This window comes from Pleurodeles waltl, chromosome 11 (genome assembly GCF_031143425.1).
Source record: "Pleurodeles waltl isolate 20211129_DDA chromosome 11, aPleWal1.hap1.20221129, whole genome shotgun sequence".
Lineage (NCBI taxonomy): Eukaryota > Metazoa > Chordata > Amphibia > Caudata > Salamandridae > Pleurodeles > Pleurodeles waltl.
Window position 1 is genome coordinate 632,957,058 of NC_090450.1, and position 20,082 is coordinate 632,977,139.

Here is a 20,082-nt window from a genome sequence, read left to right on the forward strand (position 1 = left end):
AAGGCAGCCGTCTCTCATCCAGTTGGCGACTGCTTTCATGGCTTTGTGAAAGATTTGTCTTGCCTTGTCTGGTTCGTTGGAGAGGGAGAGAATGAGTTGGGTGTCATCAGTGTATGAGTTGTTTATTCTGTGGCTTCTGATGATGGTGGCTGGTGGGACCATGTAGACGTTGAACAGCGTGGGGCTGAGGGAGGATCCTTGTGGCACACTCTACAGGTGGTGGGTGTGGGTTCTGCGTGGAGGGGGGGCATGCCTCACCCATTACGTTCTGCCAGAGATGAAGGATTGGATCTAGTCGAGGTCCTTGTCTCTGATGCCGGCTCTGTGGAGTCTTCTTATCAGGGTGTGATGGGAGATAGTGTCAAAAGCTGCCGAGAGGTCAAGTAGGATGAGTGCCCCCATCTCTCCCTTGTCCAGTAGGAAGCGGATGTAGTCTGTTGCGGACAGGAGGGCTGTTCGGTGTTGTGGTTTGACGTAAATCCGGATTCGGAGATGTTGAGGATGTTGTGGTTTTCTAGAAACATTGTGAGTTGGTTGCTTTTTTAATTACTTTTGTAGGAAATGGAAGTAAGGAGATGGGCCTGAAGTTTTTGAGGTCGGTGAGGTCAACTGAGGGTTTCTTGAGAAGGGGGTTGATCTTGCGTGTTTCCAGTTGTCGGGGAAGGTGGCGGCAAGTAGAGAGCAGTTGATTATGAGGCAGAACTTGCGTGCGATGGGGTCTGTGGCTCTGTTGAAGACATGATGGGGGCATGAGTGTGGGGGCCCTAGAGTGTATGGACTTCATGGTTTTCAATTTATCTTCAGTGGGGAGGGGTGTCCAGATGGAGATTGCGGGTTTTGGGGATGGGAGGGGTTCTGTGCGTGGGTTGTCCTTGTTGAAACTGCCGTAGATGGTCTTGATTTTGTGGTGGAAGTAGGTGTTGAATCTGTCGCATAGGTCCTGTGAAGGTGGGATGTCCGTTGTTTCGCTGTTGGGTTGGGTGAACTCCTTGATGATGCTGAATAGTTCCTTGCTGTTGTGTGCTTGTGAGGAGATCCTGTCTTGGATAGCCGTGCTTCTGATGAGTTGGTTGTGGCGGCTCTGAAGTTGCTGTGGGCTTCTGGGAATTCCGTGTTTATCCAGATTTTCTCAAGGCGGTGAGAGGTGCGCCCCGATTCCCGGAGTCCCGAGGTGAACCAGCTGGCTCTCTTTGCGTGGGTGGTGGTGGTCTTTTTGAGGGGGACTATGGTGTTGGTGCACTCGGTGATCCAATTGTGGCAGGGGGCGTCGAAGGTGGTGGTGAACTGATCGGTTATTCTTGTCCAGTTTCTATGCGATGGTTGGAGTTGGGGTCTGGTGATAGTGGGTGTGTTGAAAGTAAAGTGGATGTATCGGTGATCTGTCCATGGGAGTTCCGTGTGGTGGCTGCAGGTAGCGGAGGTTCCTGTAGTGAAGATGGGATCGAGGGTGTGTCCAGCAGTGTGTGTTGTCTCTGTCACGATCTGTTGGAGTCCTGTATTGTGGAGGTTGTCCTGGAGGAATGCGGTGTTGGTGTCTTGTAGAGATTCTCAAGGTGAAAGTTGAGGTCTCCCAGCAGGGTGTAGTTGGTGGCTGCGATGGTTTGAGTGGAGATGAGGTCCGTGATGGTGTCGGCGAAAGGTGTGCGAGGTCGGGGGGGGGGGGGGGTGTATGTCAGGCTGGTGTGTAGCTTGAAGTGGAGGTGTTCCAAAACAGGGAGCCTACAGTAAAAGGCACGGGTAGCAGTACAAAACACTATTTTAACAAATAACATTTCCCAGAAAGTCTGGGGCTTCTTACCTAGGATTCCTTTATCACTGGGCTGTATTAGGGCGCAGGGAAAAAGATGGGGCCACAAAATTAGAACTCTGAGACTTTTTCTTTTTACTGTCTGAAGGACCCAGGCATCCCTTTAACCTCTTTGCATCTGTCTTCAATCAAGCTGAACCTCCCTTCCACTCTCTTTTGAGGAGCAAAATAAGTAACTCATTGCCTGAGGCTCCTCCTGGTATGTGTGGTGTTTACTTGAGGGAATGCACATCTGCCACCTTAACCTTTGCAAGTTCCATGCATGGGAAAGCATCCTCTGAATCTCTTTTGATTTTGCTATTTGATCACTTTCCTGAGACCTTGACACCTCTGCACAGCTGAAATGAAAGGCTGGCTGGTTGAGTGGCCCCTGCCTCTTTCGGCCCTGCCAAAAATCTTATGGCCAAATACTCTCTTCATGTGGTCTTATCCAAGGATGAAAAGTGGTGATAAACTTGATGAGTTTATTCCTGAAGGGTCACCAAAGTGACTGCCTACTGCAATTGGGCCTGCTTTTTACATTGCCAGTTCGCACCACTATGGGTCAGTTTTGATTAAGAGAGTGGTGCTTCTTGGTAGGCTGGGTACAGTTAGCTTTTTTCAATAAATCAATTTACCCTTGGACCCATCCAGATCGAATTTCCAGTGAAATCAGGTTACCTATTTTGTTGACCTCCTTGTCCATATTGATGAGACTGGGTCAGTGGGCCTTCAATGCCCTTTAATATATATTGGCAAGACTCCCAAGATTGATTAATCTTTTTTTTAGGGTCATTAAGAAATTTTGTGATGCTGGTTGGCAGTTTTCCATTAATCTTGGTAGCCATTGTGACTTTAACTTGTGGGGATGGACTCCGATGTTCCAGACTTGCCTTTGTGGTTAAATAATAGTTGTCTGCCCAGCGGCTATTGTGTGAAGACAATGCTCTCTGCAGGGATGCATCAATGGCTTCTGCTACATTATCCACATATGGGAGGAAACACTGTTAGTCATTTACTGTCTCAAAGAACTCACTGTAGTTCACCTCCCATTGTGATCAGGTGTAAAATGTAATATAGTGGAACATATAAAAATTCATAAATCTTGTTTCCCTAAGGATTAGACAGTTTAGGTGTAAGGCCTGTATAAACTCTAACTTGCCCTTGAAGATGTAGGGCATGGTTGCACTAACTAATCACCTAAATAATAGTGTGCTGTGCTTTGCCTTCCCACTTGTATGTCAATTCTAAATGACCCAGAAAGGCTATTAACATAATGTTATGGGTTTATTGCTAAAGAAAAACATAAAATGTGCACATTTTTGCAGCACAATAAACCCAGCAGTAACATTAATGATTGATTACAGTTCTTATGAAATAAAGGCTTTTATAGGATGGCTGAGCAGCAAAGAAAGAAGAAATGTATTTTTAGGTCGCTGTCTACCAGACAGCCCCCTGGTTTGCTAAAGACATCTTGGGGGTGTTTAGAAAGTTGACCTAGAAATGTTTTCTGCTTGTTGCTTACTTTTGGCTTTGTAACTCACATATTCTTGATTTCCATTTTTTGGCTTTATTTGTTTTCAGCTGTCCAGTTTGAGTTTGGTCCTTCTCTCCAAAACATTAATAGAATCCTTCTGAGTGTTCCCTTTCTGTAAACAGCCCTGCAAATCTTGTTCTTATCTCGTCATGCTGTGCAATCAAAAATCGTGGTCAAATGACAGGCGCTGGCTACAGACTGTTTACTTTTCTTTTTCTGACTTCAAAGTGAGGATTTATGTGACAATCTTGCTGGATATTTGGGATAGAAAAGAGTTTTTTTCTAGCACACAACACCATTTAAATAAACTGCACGAATTTCTGAATATATTAGAATTATGAATGCACAAATGAAGCACTTTTTGTTATTTCTGAGGGATGTTGGAAAAAATACTTTAACATGATTAAAACAAATCATTAAACTAAGTGATGCAATTTCCATACATTTTCGTATGTGCAGTGTACAATTTTATTAGTAAAACATGTATGTCTGTGCAAAGGTAATGGTCATTTGAATTGACAATGTGTTGCCTGTAATGGCAGTGTGCTACCCCACACCATGAATACTCCAATCTACACCACTGCACTGCTCCACTGTACACCACTCCACAGCACTCTGCACCACTCCACTCTATGCCACTTCATGCTGTGCGCCTCTAATCTATTTTATACCACTCCATGCCCATGCACTCTTTGCCACTGTACTTTACACTACTGCACCTTTTACCACTGCATTCTACATCACTCCAGTCTAGGACGCACTGATCTGACATGCATAACTCCACTGTACCACTCTATGCTGATGTAGTCTGTGATACTCTGCAACTCTGCTCTCTATGCCACTGCACTCTGCCAGTACACTATACGCTAATGCACTTTACTCTGTAACACTCAACTCTGTGCCCCTGCACTCTATGCCTATCCACTGTATGCCACTCTAATCTGCTCTGTAACCACTGCACTATTTGCCACTACCCTCTACACCACCTATCTGCCATTACACACTGTGCCACTCTGCGCAGCTGCACCCTACCCTGTAGTACTCCACGCCACTTCATTGTACTCTTTTTATGCCACTATACTCAGCACCACTCCACTCTGCCACTGCACTCTATGCCACTCTGTCTTAGCCACTGCACTCCACACCAGTGCACTCTATAACTGCACTTTCACTGTACTCTACGATACTGCTCTCTACTCTACTCTTCTCTATTGCAATCTAACACTTCTCTGCACCACTGCGCTTTCCAAAACTGAACTCTATGCCACTTACTGTGCACTACTCCACTCTACGAGGCGCCACTCAACTCCACTCTACGCAACTGCAGTCTTTGCCACTCGACTCTGTGCCACTACCATATGCATCACTCAACTCTATGCTACTCCACTCCGCAGCACTTTACGCCATTCTACACCTCTGCACTGTCATCGCAGTCTGCCACTGTACTATTTTCTGTGCCGCTCCATGCCATTCGACTCTACACCTCTCTAATCTATGCCACTGCGTTCTAACGCTGCATCGTATGCCACTAAATTTAATGGCACTGTGCTCCACCACTATACTCTGCAACACTGTGCTGGTGAGCTCTACACCAGCCCACTCTACCCTATGCTACTCCAGGGTATGCCACATGACTCCATACTAAGCCACTTCAGTACACAACACTCTCTGCCACTCCACTCTACACCACTCTTCAGCATTTTACTCTACAACACTCCATGCCGCTCTTGTCCACACCACTAACTTTTAGCCATGTTGAACAGCAGCCATACTTTTTTTTTTTTTAAGGATTGTTATGAGTTTCTGGACTATGATTGGTGTGTGGTCTCATAGGTATTGAGGAATATGCACTCCTTCAAATAGTTTTGACAGTTCATTGCTTTGGGCTGCTGGGCGAAGAATAAAGAAGGAAATGCATAATTCGAGCTTTTGGTTATCTGATCCTGCTATGGAATTTGAAAAAGGTTGGAGAAAGAATGCTCGTATAAATAGAGAACACTGAAGTTGAGCCCAAGTTACTTTTGCCACAACAATGACTAGTATCTTCTTCACAAAATCCAGATGTTCTATGGCCAAATGATGATCCTGCTGAATATAGGCTTGAAATGAACTGAGAGGTATAGCAACATATCCCGAGTTCTCATTAACCCAAATGTTCCCCTGTTTTGTATGGGTGCGTTTAACGGTGTGATTTTAAATCAACTCCACAAATATTTATACCTACTGCATTTTAAAAGGGTCATTGTGGTGTAAAAATTGCAGGGCATACTTTTTTGTTTTTTAGGTTCAGCCTACCAGAAAGCACAAACTGGTTGTATACCTATTGAGGGCTTGTAATAGTTTGTCTGTTTTGTGTGTGTTTCTCTCCTGGAGCATAACTATTTTACAGTCTTTCCCATTAACTAGCTTCTATCCCTTCACTGCTCACTTTTTGGGAACTAGTTTTTTTTATTTTGGCTTAAGCAGTCCATGAGAGTGCATGTGTTTTCTCTCTCTACCATGTGTGCTTCTCACCTTGACAAATACCTGCTCATGTGCCCCTTGCTGCTATATCCCTCATGTTTTAAGCTCTTGTGAGCTTCTCCCTGCCAAACTCTGTCGCCATGCTCGGTGTTGATTTCTCGCTTGTATGCTTCTCCACACCCATGTAGCTCCCCTTTGTGTGCTGCTTCTTCCTCCCCTGCTCCTCCACCCATCCCGCTTCTCATTGCTCCTCATGCCCAGTCTTTATATAGTTTGGAGAGGACTAGGTAGTAAATTGCTGTCGACTACGCTGCCCTTTAAAAAAAAAAAAAAAAAAAAAAAATCCTGCTTTGGTTGGTGCTACTAATGTTTCTTTATCTTTTTCAATCCATTTCCGATAGGTTAAAAAAAAGCAAGAAAAAGACAGTCATCTTGCTGGTGTGCATGTGTAATGAAGTGCTACAAAATCATGTGGCTGAATGTCTCTGTATCTTTTTAGGTTTGCCTAGACAGCGCATGCAGTGTCTCTTCAAGACGTGTTGTTCACATACAGTGGGCTTACAGCTCGCTCATAGCTTACTAGTTGTTAGCTTCAGCGTTGCTGTTATTTCCTTTGTCCCAGTTTGTCATGGCATGCCAGTGTCGTGCCCTCTTCTTGCATTTGACTGTCCCCTGGAGTATGGACGAAGTACTTGTGTCCATCCACCGCTCCCGTTTTTGGATCTACTCAGTCTGTCTCCCATATCCCCGTCTATGTACCTTCTTTTTCTTCCCGTCCTTCCATGTTGCTTCTTTCCCAGGCCACCCCCCTTACGCTGTACTCAACACCACTGCACTCTTCTCTGACACTTTACAACACTCTACTCCATTCTTTGCCACTGCACCCTCTGCCACTCTGCTCTTCTCTGCAACATTCTAGTCTATGACTCTGCACTCTACGCTGTTCCAGTCTGTGCCACTGCACACTACCCCACTGTACTTTATTCCACTGCATTCTGACACTACACTACTGTGCACCACTGCACTCTACTATAGGCCAATGCACTCTACTGTACACCACTGCACTTCATGCCACTGTCCTCTACAAAACTCTTCTGTATGCCACTCTACTCTGTACCAGTGCACTTTTCGCCCTTTTACTCTGCACTACTGCACTCTATGCCACTCTAATCTACTCTGCCACTGCATTTTACGCCACATTACTCCATTCCATTCCATGCCATTGCATTCTCCACCATTCTAATATCCTCTGCACCATTCTAATACACGCTGCAGCACTCTAGTCTGCGCCACTGTACTGTGCGCCACTCTGCCTTACCCAACTCCACGCCACTCTGCCTTACCCAACTCTACGCCACTCTGCCTTACCCAACTCTACGCCACTCTACTGTACAGTACTCTACACCATACCACTCCTCTGTATGCCACTCTGTTCCACTGTGCCATTCTGTGCCAATCCTCTCTACTCCACTCCTCAGTATGCCTCTCCATACTAATGTGTGCAGTGCCACCCCACACTGCTGTACATATCTAAAGGATATTTGCGAAGCTAATAGCTCTAGTGTAAGCAAAACCTATTGTCTTTGCCAATGCTTGTTTATTTTAAAAAATGTATTTTATTTCGACTTTACAGCATTGCACCACCACAAAGCTCTTGCAAAGCCAATAGGCTCGAAAGGTGAGGTCTATTGGCTTTGCTAGTGTTCATCTCCCCCCTTTTTCTGATGTACAAAGCCTTATTCAATATTGTGGCATTATGAGCCGCCCTATTTAAAGCTGCTCATTCACCAAGGGCAGTCTAAAGGGCCCGTTACGTATGTATGCCCCTGCAGGCCCTTAACTATGCACAAACAAAACACGGTAGCATAAGAAGAGTGTGCATTATGCAATGATAATATTGTAATCAAAATAGAACGAACATTTGAACATGTGTATACCATCAGATCAGTGCTGGCTTATATGACATATATTTCTACATATAGTGTTTAGAAGTGTGATTAATTGGTGAATGGCGTTGGTGAATTTCTTGCTGTCTACCATTTACCGATTTTAGGCCTGTTTTAGGGGCTTACTGGCAGATTACTATATTTCAGTGACTGCTTAGTGAGTCTTTTAGGGGCATCGCAATTTAAATATCAGCATCTTGGGCAAACCCTGAAGAAAGAGATGGTAGATGTAAGGTGTATAACTTTTCCCCTATACTACAGTGTGTGCTTCCTAGGCTGGTCCCTGCTTAGCCAATGCAGGCTAGATATGAGACGGACTCTGAGGAGATTTAGTCTGTGAGCTGGACAGGTGGAAGATGATTCTATTGGTACTTCTGGTAGATAGTAGTCGTCAGACTACCTCGCACACAACTTTTCTGACAAGTGTTTCTGCGTGGCTGACAAATTAAATAAAAAATTACTGCAACTGCAGTTATCCCTTTTAAGGAGATCCTGTTTTTGTCAGTTATGCACTAGGGAGTTTGGCAGCTAGTTTATTAAACGCCTTTACTTCCCCTACTCCATAAGGCTGACATTGTCTCGTCCTACCGAGGTGTCATGGCCCTGCAGTTTTGGAAGAGAAATATAAGTCGGCAAAATGACGGCAAACCACTACTAGGAAGGTTAAGTCTTGTTGTGGTAGTTTTCCTTTGGGTATTCTTAGCATGTCTGACCTTAATAAGTATATTTACAATGGGACGCGAATAGGTTAATGAACCTTTTGACTCGCAATTAAGATGTTCTTCCCATAGCTTCAGTACATAATCAATAATCAATACACAATAATCAATAACCATTAGTAATCAATAATCAATGGAGTCAGTAATTGTCACTCACTATGACCTTTCAGTCATGAATAACCACACCTTTAGTAAAAGTTTAGAATCTTTATTTCCCTATATTAACAATGCTAAGGTCATGTAGATTAATCTCAAAATCAGATGTAACACATACAGAAACAACACTGGCTGTCCGAAGTGGCGGAAGAAAAGTAATCTAATCCAAGCTTGAACAGCGACACATTCTAAGGTTATGGTGCAAATCAGTAATAGTCAGCTGTGTCAATGTGATAACATACAAGCATTAGTCCCTGTTATCATAATTCAATTAGTGAGAATCCTTAACTAACATCAGATTAGCATCAGCATGTTGGGCTTCATGCAAAACAATTTAGTAACACAAATTTGGGAAAAACGTCTAACCATGGCTCTATCAAAACAGCGCAGTTGGTACCTAGAAAGAAAAAGCAAATATGCATAATAATCACAATTTGGATATACCTATCCTCAGGGTTGATCAGCAAAGCAGAATCAGTCTTTGTCCTCAGGACATCAGTTTATCAGCAAGGCATTGGGATTCAACATAAGAATTTAAAAGGGCAAAGTCTTTAAGCAGTAAAGTTAAGCACGTCTCTTGTCAAGACGCATAAGATAATAATAACCTCTCGGTCTGGAGAAATTGGCTTCTCTGTGTGGTGTCGTTAAGTCAAAGTTACCCAGACTATCCCCCAAATCCCTATTGGTCAGTCAATTTTATGTTCGCACTCTGTCCAATAAAACTAAAATCCCAAATCTGTGAATTCTAATATTACTCCTGTTAGACCTGACAGCCTTAGGGTGGTCACCCTTAACTTTTTGCCTGCTTCCCTCCACTTTTTGGACACTGTTTTTGCTGGTTTTTAGACTCTGCGCACTTTACCACTGCTAACCAGTGCTAAAGTGTATATGCTCTCTCCCTTTAAACATGGTAACATTGGATCTTACCCAGTTGGACTATTTAATTTACCCGGAAGTCCCTAGTAGTGTGCACTATATGTGCCCAGAGCTTGTAGATTAAATGCTACTAGTGGGCCTGCAGCACTGATTGTGCCGCCCACTTAAGTAGCCCCTTAACCTTGTCTCAGGCCTGCCATTGCAAGGCCTGTGTGTGCAGTTTCACTGCTAATTCAACTTCGCATTTAAAAGTATTTGCCAAGCCTAAAACTCCCCTTTTTCTACATATAAGACACCCCTGTGGTATGCCCTGGGTAACCCATAGGGCAGGGTGCTGTGTAGGCAAAAGGCAGGACTAGTTTACATGTCCTGGTAGTGTAAAACTCCTAAATTCGTTTTTACACTGCTGTGAGGCCTGCTCCCTTTATAGGCTAACATTGGGGCTGCCCTCATACATTGTTTGAGTAGTAGCTGCTGATCTGAAAGGAGTAGGAAGGTCATAGTTAGTATGGCCAGAATGGTGATTTAAAATCCTGCTGACTGGTGAAGTTGAATTTAATATTACCATTTTAGAAATGCCACTTTTAGTTGACAGCTCCTTGTGAATTCACTCAGGCACACCCCAAACACAGGATACTCCGCCTCACTTGCATACATCTGCATTTTAAATAGGTTTTCCTGGGCTGGGAGGGTGGAGGGCCTGCTCTCACACAAAGGACTGCCACACCGCCTACTGGGACCCTGGCAGACAGGATTGAACTGAAAGCGGACCTGGTGCACTTAGCCACTCTTTGAAGTCTCCCCCACTTCAAAGGCACTTTTGGCTATATAAACAGGGCCTCTGCCCCTTCCAACTCAGACACTTTCTGGAGAAGAAACTTGTAACCAGAACCTGCATCCTGCCAAGAAGAACTGCCTGGCTGCCCAAAGGACTCACCTGACTGCTTCTGTGAAGGACTGCTGCCTTGCTGTTGCCCTGCCGCCTTGCTGCTCTCTGGCTGTGGTGAAGAAGTGCTCAGATAGAGCTTGCTTCCTGTTCCCTGAAGTCTCGGGCTCAAAAAGACTTCATCTCTTCAAGAAGGACTCCTTGTGAAGTGAAATCCGACGCACAGCCTGCCAGAAACGACGCACAGCTTGCATTGCAGTGAAAATTTCACTGTACGCAGAACTGGAACGACGCAGCCTGACTTCGCAACGAGCAGATGAATGCAGTGCCAGCATAGCGACTGGAAATTCGACGCACAGCCCACTGGATCAACGCATAGCCGACCTGGAACAACGCAGCCTGACTTCCAGAGAGTAATCGACGCAGCACCTGCCGTGAGGTGGACAATTCGACGCAGCACCCACCGGATCGACGCAGCTCATGTGACTTCGTCCTGCCAGTGCAGGAGATCCACACACCGTCCCCGGGGCGTCTCAAAACCCTACAACCTGAAGAAGATCCTCGACCGAGTGCCGGAAATCGACGCAAAGCCGTTCCTACGTGGAAACTAAACGCCGATTCGCTGTGTGCGGCCCGAGAAATCGATGCACACCCCTTTGTTTGCATGCTTCTCCTCCTCTGCGGTCCTTTGCAGAGATTTTTCACAGGAACCTGGTACTTTGTGCTTGAAAGAGACTTTGTTTGCTTTAAAAAGATTTAAGACACTTTGTCACTTTTCAGTGATATCTCTACATTTACTTATTGCATCTTTGATCGTATTGACCTGCAATTGTCCATATAAGTATTATATATTTTTCTAAACACTGTGTGGTGCATTTTTGTGGTGCTATATGGTGGTATTGTATGATTTATTGCACAAATACTTTACACATTGCCTTCTAAGTTAAGCCTGACTGCTCAGTGCCAAGCTACCAGAGGGTGGGCACAGGATAATTTGGATTGTGTGTGACTTAGCCTGACTAGAGTGAGGGTCCTTGCTTGGATAGGGGTAACCTGACTGCCAACCAAAGACCCCATTTCTAACAACTCCGTTCACATGTCGTTGATTGGTTTGTCTTGCAATGTCGTCATCATCCGGCTTGTCTGGTAACAATATTGTTGCAGCTTCTACTCTAGTCCGTATCTTCATTGTTCTTGCCCTGAGAAAGTCAGTCTCAAACCCATTACATATAAAATGTTGCATTAGCAGGAACATCATCTCCTAGCAGTCGGTTCACACGAAAAGCCTCCGTTATGAGCACATTTACACAATACAATAGGAATTCACAGTTTAACTTTCTTTGGACAACCATTTTATTAAATGCTAAGAAATACAGATTTTACATGAGGCCTGGCAAGTAGGCCATGACACTCGCTAAGTTAAGGTCTACAATTATGAAAGCTAAAGTTTAATTCATAACTGTGAATATGACATATTACTGCATTAGTCTAAATTTAATTCAACATTACATATTATTAAATCATTGATTAGTACCCTTTGTTAACATGGGTGGCCATTCTTCATGATCAAATTTTCAAATGCGTACATTATTTTTACACATTATTATATATTCTACATAAACTTATTCAAAATACATAGACACTAATTATTAAGTTTTATTAAAACACCTGCTCTAGCAGTATCTAAAAGTGCAAACACTGTAGCCTGTGGCATTGTCTGCCAATGCCACTGGTGACGCAGCTGCTTAGAATTGTATATGAATCTCCTTGGTACTTGCTATATATGCTTGAAGGTGGTGTACTGTTTCACATTTAGGAGTGGGGACACACTTGAGAGTGGTGAGAAGTGCCTAGGCCGCATTTGCCCTCAACTTTTAGTGATGGGTTGCTAGGCCTTAATTCAAATGATAAACAAGCAATTATTTTTCTTCATTTACCCATTGGTCTGACTGGTTTGCCCAGTAGTAGATTTCTTCATTGCCCCTGCTTCCTCCCATCCTGTGACACAGGAAGGGATGGGCATTTGACATATGTAGGTGATGGGTAGTGTAGGAAGTTGGCTCTGTATATACTACCTCAAAGTGAGAAATAGTGTGCACAGAGTCCAAGCGTTCCCCTTAGAGGTTGATAGTGGCAAAATTAGATAATTTTGTGGTAGTGTGGTCGAGCAGTAGGCTTACCAGAGGGTAGTGTTAAGCATTTGTTGTACACACACAGGCAATAAATAAGGAACACACACTCAAAGGCTTAACTCCAGGCCAATAGTATTTATTTAGAAAAATATATTTTCTTAATTTATTTTAGAACCACAAGATTCAAGATTTGAAGTAAATACATTAAATGCAAGGTACTCCACACAGGTAAGTAGGGAACTTTGAATTAAAGCAGTAATATACACAGTTTTGGTTAAAATGACAAGCTTTTTTTTAAAGTGAACACTGTGCAAAAATCAACAGTTCATGGGGGAGGTAAGTATTGTTAGGTTTCTCAGGTAAGTAAAGCACTTACACAGTCAATCTCCTGGGCATAGGCAGCCCACCGTTGGGGGTACAAGGTAACCCCAAAGTCACTGCACCAGCAACACAGGGCCGGTCAGGGGCAGAGGTCAAAGGAGGGCCCAAAACACATAGGTGCCTATGGAGAACAGGGGTGCTCCAGTTCCAGTCTGCTAGCAGACAAGTACCTGTGTCCTTGGGGAGCAGACCAGGGGAGGGGGGTGGGCCCTCAAACAGGCCCACAAAACACAGCCTCAGCGGCACTGGGGCGGCCGGGTGCAGTGTGCAAAGTATGCGTCAGGTTTGCTATTGAAAGCAATGGAGGGACCTGGGGGTCACTTAGGTGATGCAGGCAGGGAACAGGGGGGCTTCTTGGGCCAGCCACCGACTGGGCTAGGGAGAGGGCCCCCTGCTGGTCACTCCTCCACTGGAGGTTGGTTCCTCTCAGTCCTGGGGGCTGAAGGTGCATTGCTTGGTCCAGGGGTTGGATTCCTTGTTACCAGGCAGTCGCGGTCAGGGGGAGCCTCTGGATCCTCTCTGCAGGTGTCGCTGTGGGGGTGCAGGGGGGTCGACTCAAGTTACTCACGTCGTTGCAGTCGCCTGGGAGTTCTCTCTACTGTGTTTGTTCTCTGGAGCTCGAGCCGGGGGCGTCGGGCACAGAGTGTGAAGTCTCACGGTTCCGGCGGAAAGAGTGAGTTCTTTAGAAGTTGCTTCTTTGTTGCAAAGATGTTGCTGTTGTTGAACAGTGCCGCCGTTATCTGGAGTTTCTTGATCTTTCGGGTTCAGGGCAGTCCTCTGAGACCTCAAAGGTTACTGGTCCCTGTTGGATGCGTCGCTGAGCAGGTTCTTTAAGTCTGGAGACAAGCCGGTAGGACTGGGGCCAAGTCAGTTGTCGTCTACTTCATCTCTGTGGGGCTTTCAGGTCAGCAGTCCTTCTTTGTGTAGGTTGCAGGAATCGGATTTCGTGGGTTCTGGGTTGCCCCTAAATACTAATTTTAGGGGTGTGTTTAGGTCGGGGCGACAGTAGCCAATGGCTACTGTCCTGGAGGGTGGCTACACCCTCTTTGTGCCTCTTCCCTCAGGGGAGGGGGGCACATTCCTAATCCTATTGGGGGAATCCTCCAATCTCAAGATGGAGGATTTCTAAGGGCAGGAGTCACCTCAGCTCAAGGCCCCTTAGGGGCTGTCCTAACTGGTGGGTAGCTCGTCCTTGTTTTTTCCATTATCCTCTCCTGCCTTGCTGCCAAACGTGAGGGCAGTGGCCTGAGGGGCGGGCATCTCCACTAGCTGGGATGCCCTGGGGTGCTGTAACAAAAGGCATGAGCCTTTGAGGCTCACCACCAGGTGTTAGAGTTCCTACAGGGGGAGGTGAGAAGCACCTCCACCCAGTGCAGGCTTTGTTCCTGGTCACAGAGTGACAAAGACACTCACCACATGTGGCAAGAAACTAGTCTGGTTGTGGCAGGATGGCAGAAACTGGTCAGCCTAGCACTAGGAGTTGAACTGGTATTCATGTGGCATCTCTAAGATGCCATATGGGTGTATTTTACAATACATCCCACACTGGCATCAGTGTACATTTATTGTGCTGAGATGCATGATACCAAACTGCCCAGATTTCAGTGTAGTCATTATGGAACTGTGGAGTTCGTGTTTAACAAACTCCCAGACCATATACTCTTTATGGCTACCCTTCACTTACAAAGTTTAAGGTTTTGCTTAGGCACTGTAGGGGCATAGTGCTCATGCACATATGCCCTCACTTGTGGTATAGTGCACCCTGCCTTAGGGCTGTGAGGCCTGCTAGAGGGGTGACTTACCTATGCTACAGGCAGTGAGAGGTGGGCATGGCACTCTGAGGTGAGTGCCATGTCGACTTAGTCATTTTCTTCCCACCAGCACACACAAGCTGTGAGGCAGTGTGCATGCGCTGAGTAAGGGGTTCCCAGGGTGGCATAAGACATGCTGCAGCCCTTACAGACCTTTCCTGGCAACAAGGCCCTTGGTGGCAGGGGTACCATTTACAAGGGACTTATCTGTGTGCCCGGGCTGTGCCAATTGTGGGAACAAATGTACAGTTTAGGGAACGAACACTGGTGCTGGGCCTTGGTTAGCACACTTTCAATCATAACTGGCATCAACAAAAGGCAAAAAGTCAGGGGGGGAGGGTAACCATTCCAAGGAGGCATTTCCTTACAGGTAGGGACATCACTTTTCAGCAAAGATTTCGTACAGTTACTGATGTCTAGACAGTTACAAGTACCTGCATTCCATGTGTTAGTCCTAAAAAGCACACTGGCACAATCTAAAACCAACAACCCTCGTTCGATAGCTCGTGCTTAGCCAACCTCTCTGTTTATAACTTAGGTGTAACCCTGCACTGCCTTATAAGGTAAATACCTTATTTGGTTATCCATCAATGCTTTATGATGTCACTAGTCATTCTGTAGTTAAGTAAGCTAAGTGTAAGCTGTGGTCCTTTTTCTTTTTTTTTCTTTTTTTTCTTTGTGTAAACTGTTCTCTGCAGTTAAAGGTTGGAAAGCCGCACAAGAATGCATGAAAGCCATTAAAACAAGGTATACGTTTATTGCATGACAATTATCTGTGCTAAAAATTACAATCATAAATGAATGTTTGAAGTCTGTATAGCACCTAACTTGTAAATCTTCGTTATGCTGTAATAAAGTAAAGCCACCTCAATGGCTAAATCCTTATGTTCTTTTTAGTTCGTGAATAGTAGACTAAATATATGTGCGCTCTCGACAACTTTGAATAATTTCCTATCTATGCTGAAACTGGATAAAGTTCGGGTGGATCAAGTCCAAAAGCAGTCCAATTTTACAAAATACATTTTTTTCAGTGGGTGAAGTTGGTAAACCTTCTTTTGGGAAACCAAAAAAAAGCAGTGTTCTGTAACTTTTGAGCATAAAATGATTGTAGTGTGAAAAAGCTTACTATAAAGGTAGGTATTTGTAGAAGACTTGGTGTACCTTTACTTTCGTTCAGCCTTGTAATAGAACAAATTTGACATCTATTGTAGGGCTAGTGTAGATGGTAGCAAAAGTGTCAATTGCTTATGTGCTTTAGATTTCATTGAAATTTGCTCTCTTTTCAGGTTAGTCCATTTAGAACTGGGAGGCATTCATCTTTGAAAGAAAAAATCTCTGCTTTCCGAGACTCGTTTCTTTCGTTGGAGGAAAGGGAGCAGAATTGTGCCTCTACTGACTTTTTGGAGGATGGCGTACATCATGCACAAAATGGTAACTAAATCGACTCTTTTCCTCACTTCCACTTTATAGGTGATAGGTCATTTACATGCATTTTCGATTAGTCTCGAAATCCATTTTCATCAGTTTTCATATGCCGCCAGCACCACACATAGAGAGATGACTACAAAGGATTCAGGGAGACTTACATACGATTGTTAGGCTGATTACTTGATCGTATACACTGCCTTCTGAAATAGTGAAAAGGGTGCCTGGCAGGCAAAACGGCTCTGATCCACCAAACCATATTACTAAATCCGGTCCTGGCCTCAATTCCTCTCTTTAAAAGCGCAGATGAAAGCATAATTTGAGGAAATAATAGTCCCAGAATGCCTACGGGAAGATTTGATGTTCCCAGAAATGCATTTTAAGCTGATTATGTTCTTGCCAATGACCAACACCCCCGCCTCTCTCTCTCCCCCCCCCCCCCCCCCCAAAACAAAAAAAAACACAAAATGAGTGTTCAAAGTTTGCCTATGATTATGGATAAACACATTTGTCAAATAAAGAACTTGCTGGAGTTTCACAACTCCTGAGTGAGTCAGGCTTGTAGCCCAAATATTGAGCCAGATGAGTTTTTGTGGTGGTGTTTTTATAATCCATGGACCTATGCAAATTCACTTTATCTGCTGCATTTGATACAGTGACCACTCCGTTATCCAGCTGCTTGTCTTCATCACGTGTGTAAATGGCCTTCTGATGTTTTGGAACTGTGCTTTACTTTTTTTGCCACCTGTTCACAAAGAATAAAAAATGTTGTTTTCCAGTCTAGTTCTGTCAAAATAACCTATTGTATTTTGCCGGGGTTGAAGCTCTTGCTGCCCACTTTGTTGTTATTGGGGCGATTACACTAAGAGGCGATGAAGGGATGTCCACTGCTTTTCAAGAAGGAACTGTCCCCTCTCTGCATGCACCATCTATCAGCGCCTTGACCTTAGCTCTCATGTTCCCACCTGCATTGCGGGAATTCTGCATTTGTCTGGCCAGCTCAACCAGGCCCTGACCAGGTCAAGTGCACTCTTGGTCAGTGCCTTTTACTTGGGTGTTTGCGTCTACTTGGCTAATCAAAATATGTGTCCAGAATGTGCCATAGTGGAGAAATAGTTGCTATCAACAAAGGAGCCAATTTTATGACTGATACTTTTTGTGGCTGATTAGATCGAATTCAGGCCCTGGTTCGATGGATTCCCAGATTAAGGGTATACCCTACCAAAGAACTATGGACGGAAATAGGTGCAGGCAGCTACACCTGATTGCCTGGAGACGTGGCACCAAGCATTCACAAGAGCATTCTAGAACACTCCATGTAGGAAACTGGCCCTTGTTGCAAGTTACCACCCCCCGACCCCCCCGCCCCCCCAAAAAAAAAAACTGTCTCTCTCATATTGATGGTGCCTTGACTGAGAGTGTGCTGGGATCCTGCTAACCAAGCCCCATCACCAGTGTTCTTTCCCTAAAAATATACCATTGTTTCCACAGTTGCCACACCTCTGGTACACATACAAATCTTGTGTAAAAGGTACCAGTGGTAGTAAGGGCTGCAGCATGTGTTGTGCCACCCTAAGGGACCCATCCTCAAACACATGCATGCTGCCAATACTGAATGTGTGTGTTGGTGGGGAGAAGGCAAAGTCGACATGGCATCCCTCTCAGGGTGCCATTCCCACAAAAACACTACCTGTGGTGTAGGTAAGTCACACCTCTAGCAGGCCTTAAAGCCCTAAGGCAGGGTGCACTATACTACAGGTGAGGGCATAGCTGCATGAGCAATATGCCCCTACAGTGTCTAAGTCCATTCTTAGACATTGTGCAGTGTGGCCATATTAAGTATGTGGTCTGGAAATGTGTCATTACGAACTCCACAGTTCAGTAATGGCTTCACTGAATACTGGGAAGTTTTGTATCAAACTTCTCAGCACAATAAACCCACACCGATGCTCGTGTTGGATTTATTCTAAAAAGAATACAGAGGGCATCTTGGGGATGGGTGTAAGCTTTCCAGGTTTTCTGTTCAACAGATATGATTAGGAGCACTGTCCACCCCCGTTAAATTACATTATCCAACATGATTGATCTGTAATTATGAATTCAAGTTTTAATAATTAAGTCTGTATTAATGATGCCTGCTGTGTTCCCCATGAAGAAATCTGCAGCCATTCACTTTTAAATTCTTGTCACTTTATATTCTCTGTGCTCAACTTTCATGTCTCTTCACTGACTACCCCAACAATGTATCATGATGCCCAACCACTTGTTAAAGATCTTCAACTAATCATGCTGCATCCTATGGTAAAACTTCCTAAATACACCTTTTCTGGAGCGGTTTTTGTCAACCAGTTCATCAAAACCTTTTTCAGAATGTTGACTTTAAAGTAGTTAATCCTCAGATCACCCCCAATCCAATGTGTTTGGCAGGTTATGTTCAAGGTACCCCCTTATGATTTCCGATTTGAGCAGTGCACAAAGCCTCCTAAGTTTCAAGGTCAGATTATTCATAGTGATATCTGTCCTGGGGACTTTCAGGGTCATGGGAGGAGTAACTGTGTACTTTGTGAAGAAAAGTCTTACTCTGCCCACTCAACTGAATGACTGACTGGACAGGCTAACCCGAAGCCACAAGTCTGTTTAAGCTTGACTGATTATAAAAATGCTTTCTGTATTTATAATCCTTTCAAAAATGAGTTGTTTATAAGAGGTATTTTGGACACAGACAGGAAGACCTTGACTCTGTAATAAAGGGTTTTGTCCCTGCTTTGGAAACCTTTTCCCCAAAGGTCCTTTTTGATAGTGGCTGTAATATTTGTCACCCTGGGCTTCCAAGGGTTTTCCTATTCTGAACACCAGATTCAACAGAAGATAATTGTAGAAATTAATTAATGACCAGTTGCATTAAATTTAAGGGCATTCCTTTTTTTAGTATAAAGTACTTAATTGGATGCCTTTCTGCAGACAGGATGCAGAAGCATTGTAATCCTCTCTGATGTGCACCTTCTGAGTGGGGAAACCCACAAGGGAGAATAGACTTTCAAAGTCCCCTGATCACCTATGGATTACACTACTCTGAAAACTGCTGGATCCAACATCCTAGTTTAAAGGTGTTTTATCAATGATATACCAGAAATATGGTTCATTTAAATGAACAGCATTGTAGTTTTCTCTAGATAGGTTTCATACATAGATTCAAATGCGTTTGTAATATTTCAATTGAACAGCCTGAGAGTATTTAGTATATTAATTTAAAAGTAACAGAGTAATTTAAGCAGGCCAGCCACCTCATTTGGGCTGCCCACCTCATGAGCCATAAGAACTAATTCTGAAAAAGCTGCTTGATTCATTCAACACAAATCCATTCTGGGAGCCTTCAGAAGCCCTGTTCCCTTTCTGTGCACTTTAAAGTTAAGAAAAAAAGGAATATTGTATATGAATTCAAAAAATGTATACCTTTGCTTATCAAACAAACACCTGCCGGTTTTCATTAGGCTAAAGACATTGAAATCACCTTGGTGACAGATTTTACCTTGTTCAGGATGATCCAGTATTGTGGTGACACCACAGACTTGATTTTGCTTGATTCCTTTTAAGCGTTTATAATCAATCGTAACTGACTGGATGGCCTCAGCAGGAATCGTGGGAAACACCTGTTAATCTGTCTTCTGACAAATCTTCTCCAACCTCTGGCCCATTGACCAGGACTTGCTCCCAGGAGAAATGTACAAGTCTTTCACATTCTTAAGCAGGAGATGGTCAAGTGCTTTTTCAGGACTTGGAGGAAGGTCTATTCATGAATCATAGGTCTTTTTTGAAGTCCATCACTCCGTGTGCTTGGACCTGGGAGTTCGCCTGCAATTGCCAGCTCTAATTGGAAACACCTGAGGCAGTGGTGTTTAATGCATCCTGGCATAAAGTTTGTTGGTCTCTATGAATTATGGATTTTTGTAGCACTTTCAATTGG

At 44.2% G+C, this 20,082-nt stretch overlaps 1 protein-coding gene across 4 annotated transcripts in view; it reads left to right on the forward strand.

Moving 5' to 3' along the window:
- CDCA2 (cell division cycle associated 2) overlaps positions 1-20,082 on the forward strand; it is a 418,898-nt gene that overhangs the window by 144,645 nt on the left and 254,171 nt on the right. For all 4 annotated transcript variants that reach the window (XM_069214148.1, XM_069214147.1, XM_069214150.1 and 1 more), the window contains one exon: positions 15,980-16,124. In XM_069214148.1, coding sequence (XP_069070249.1) covers positions 15,980-16,124 — 145 coding nt within the window. The remainder of the gene's footprint in view (positions 1-15,979; positions 16,125-20,082) is intronic.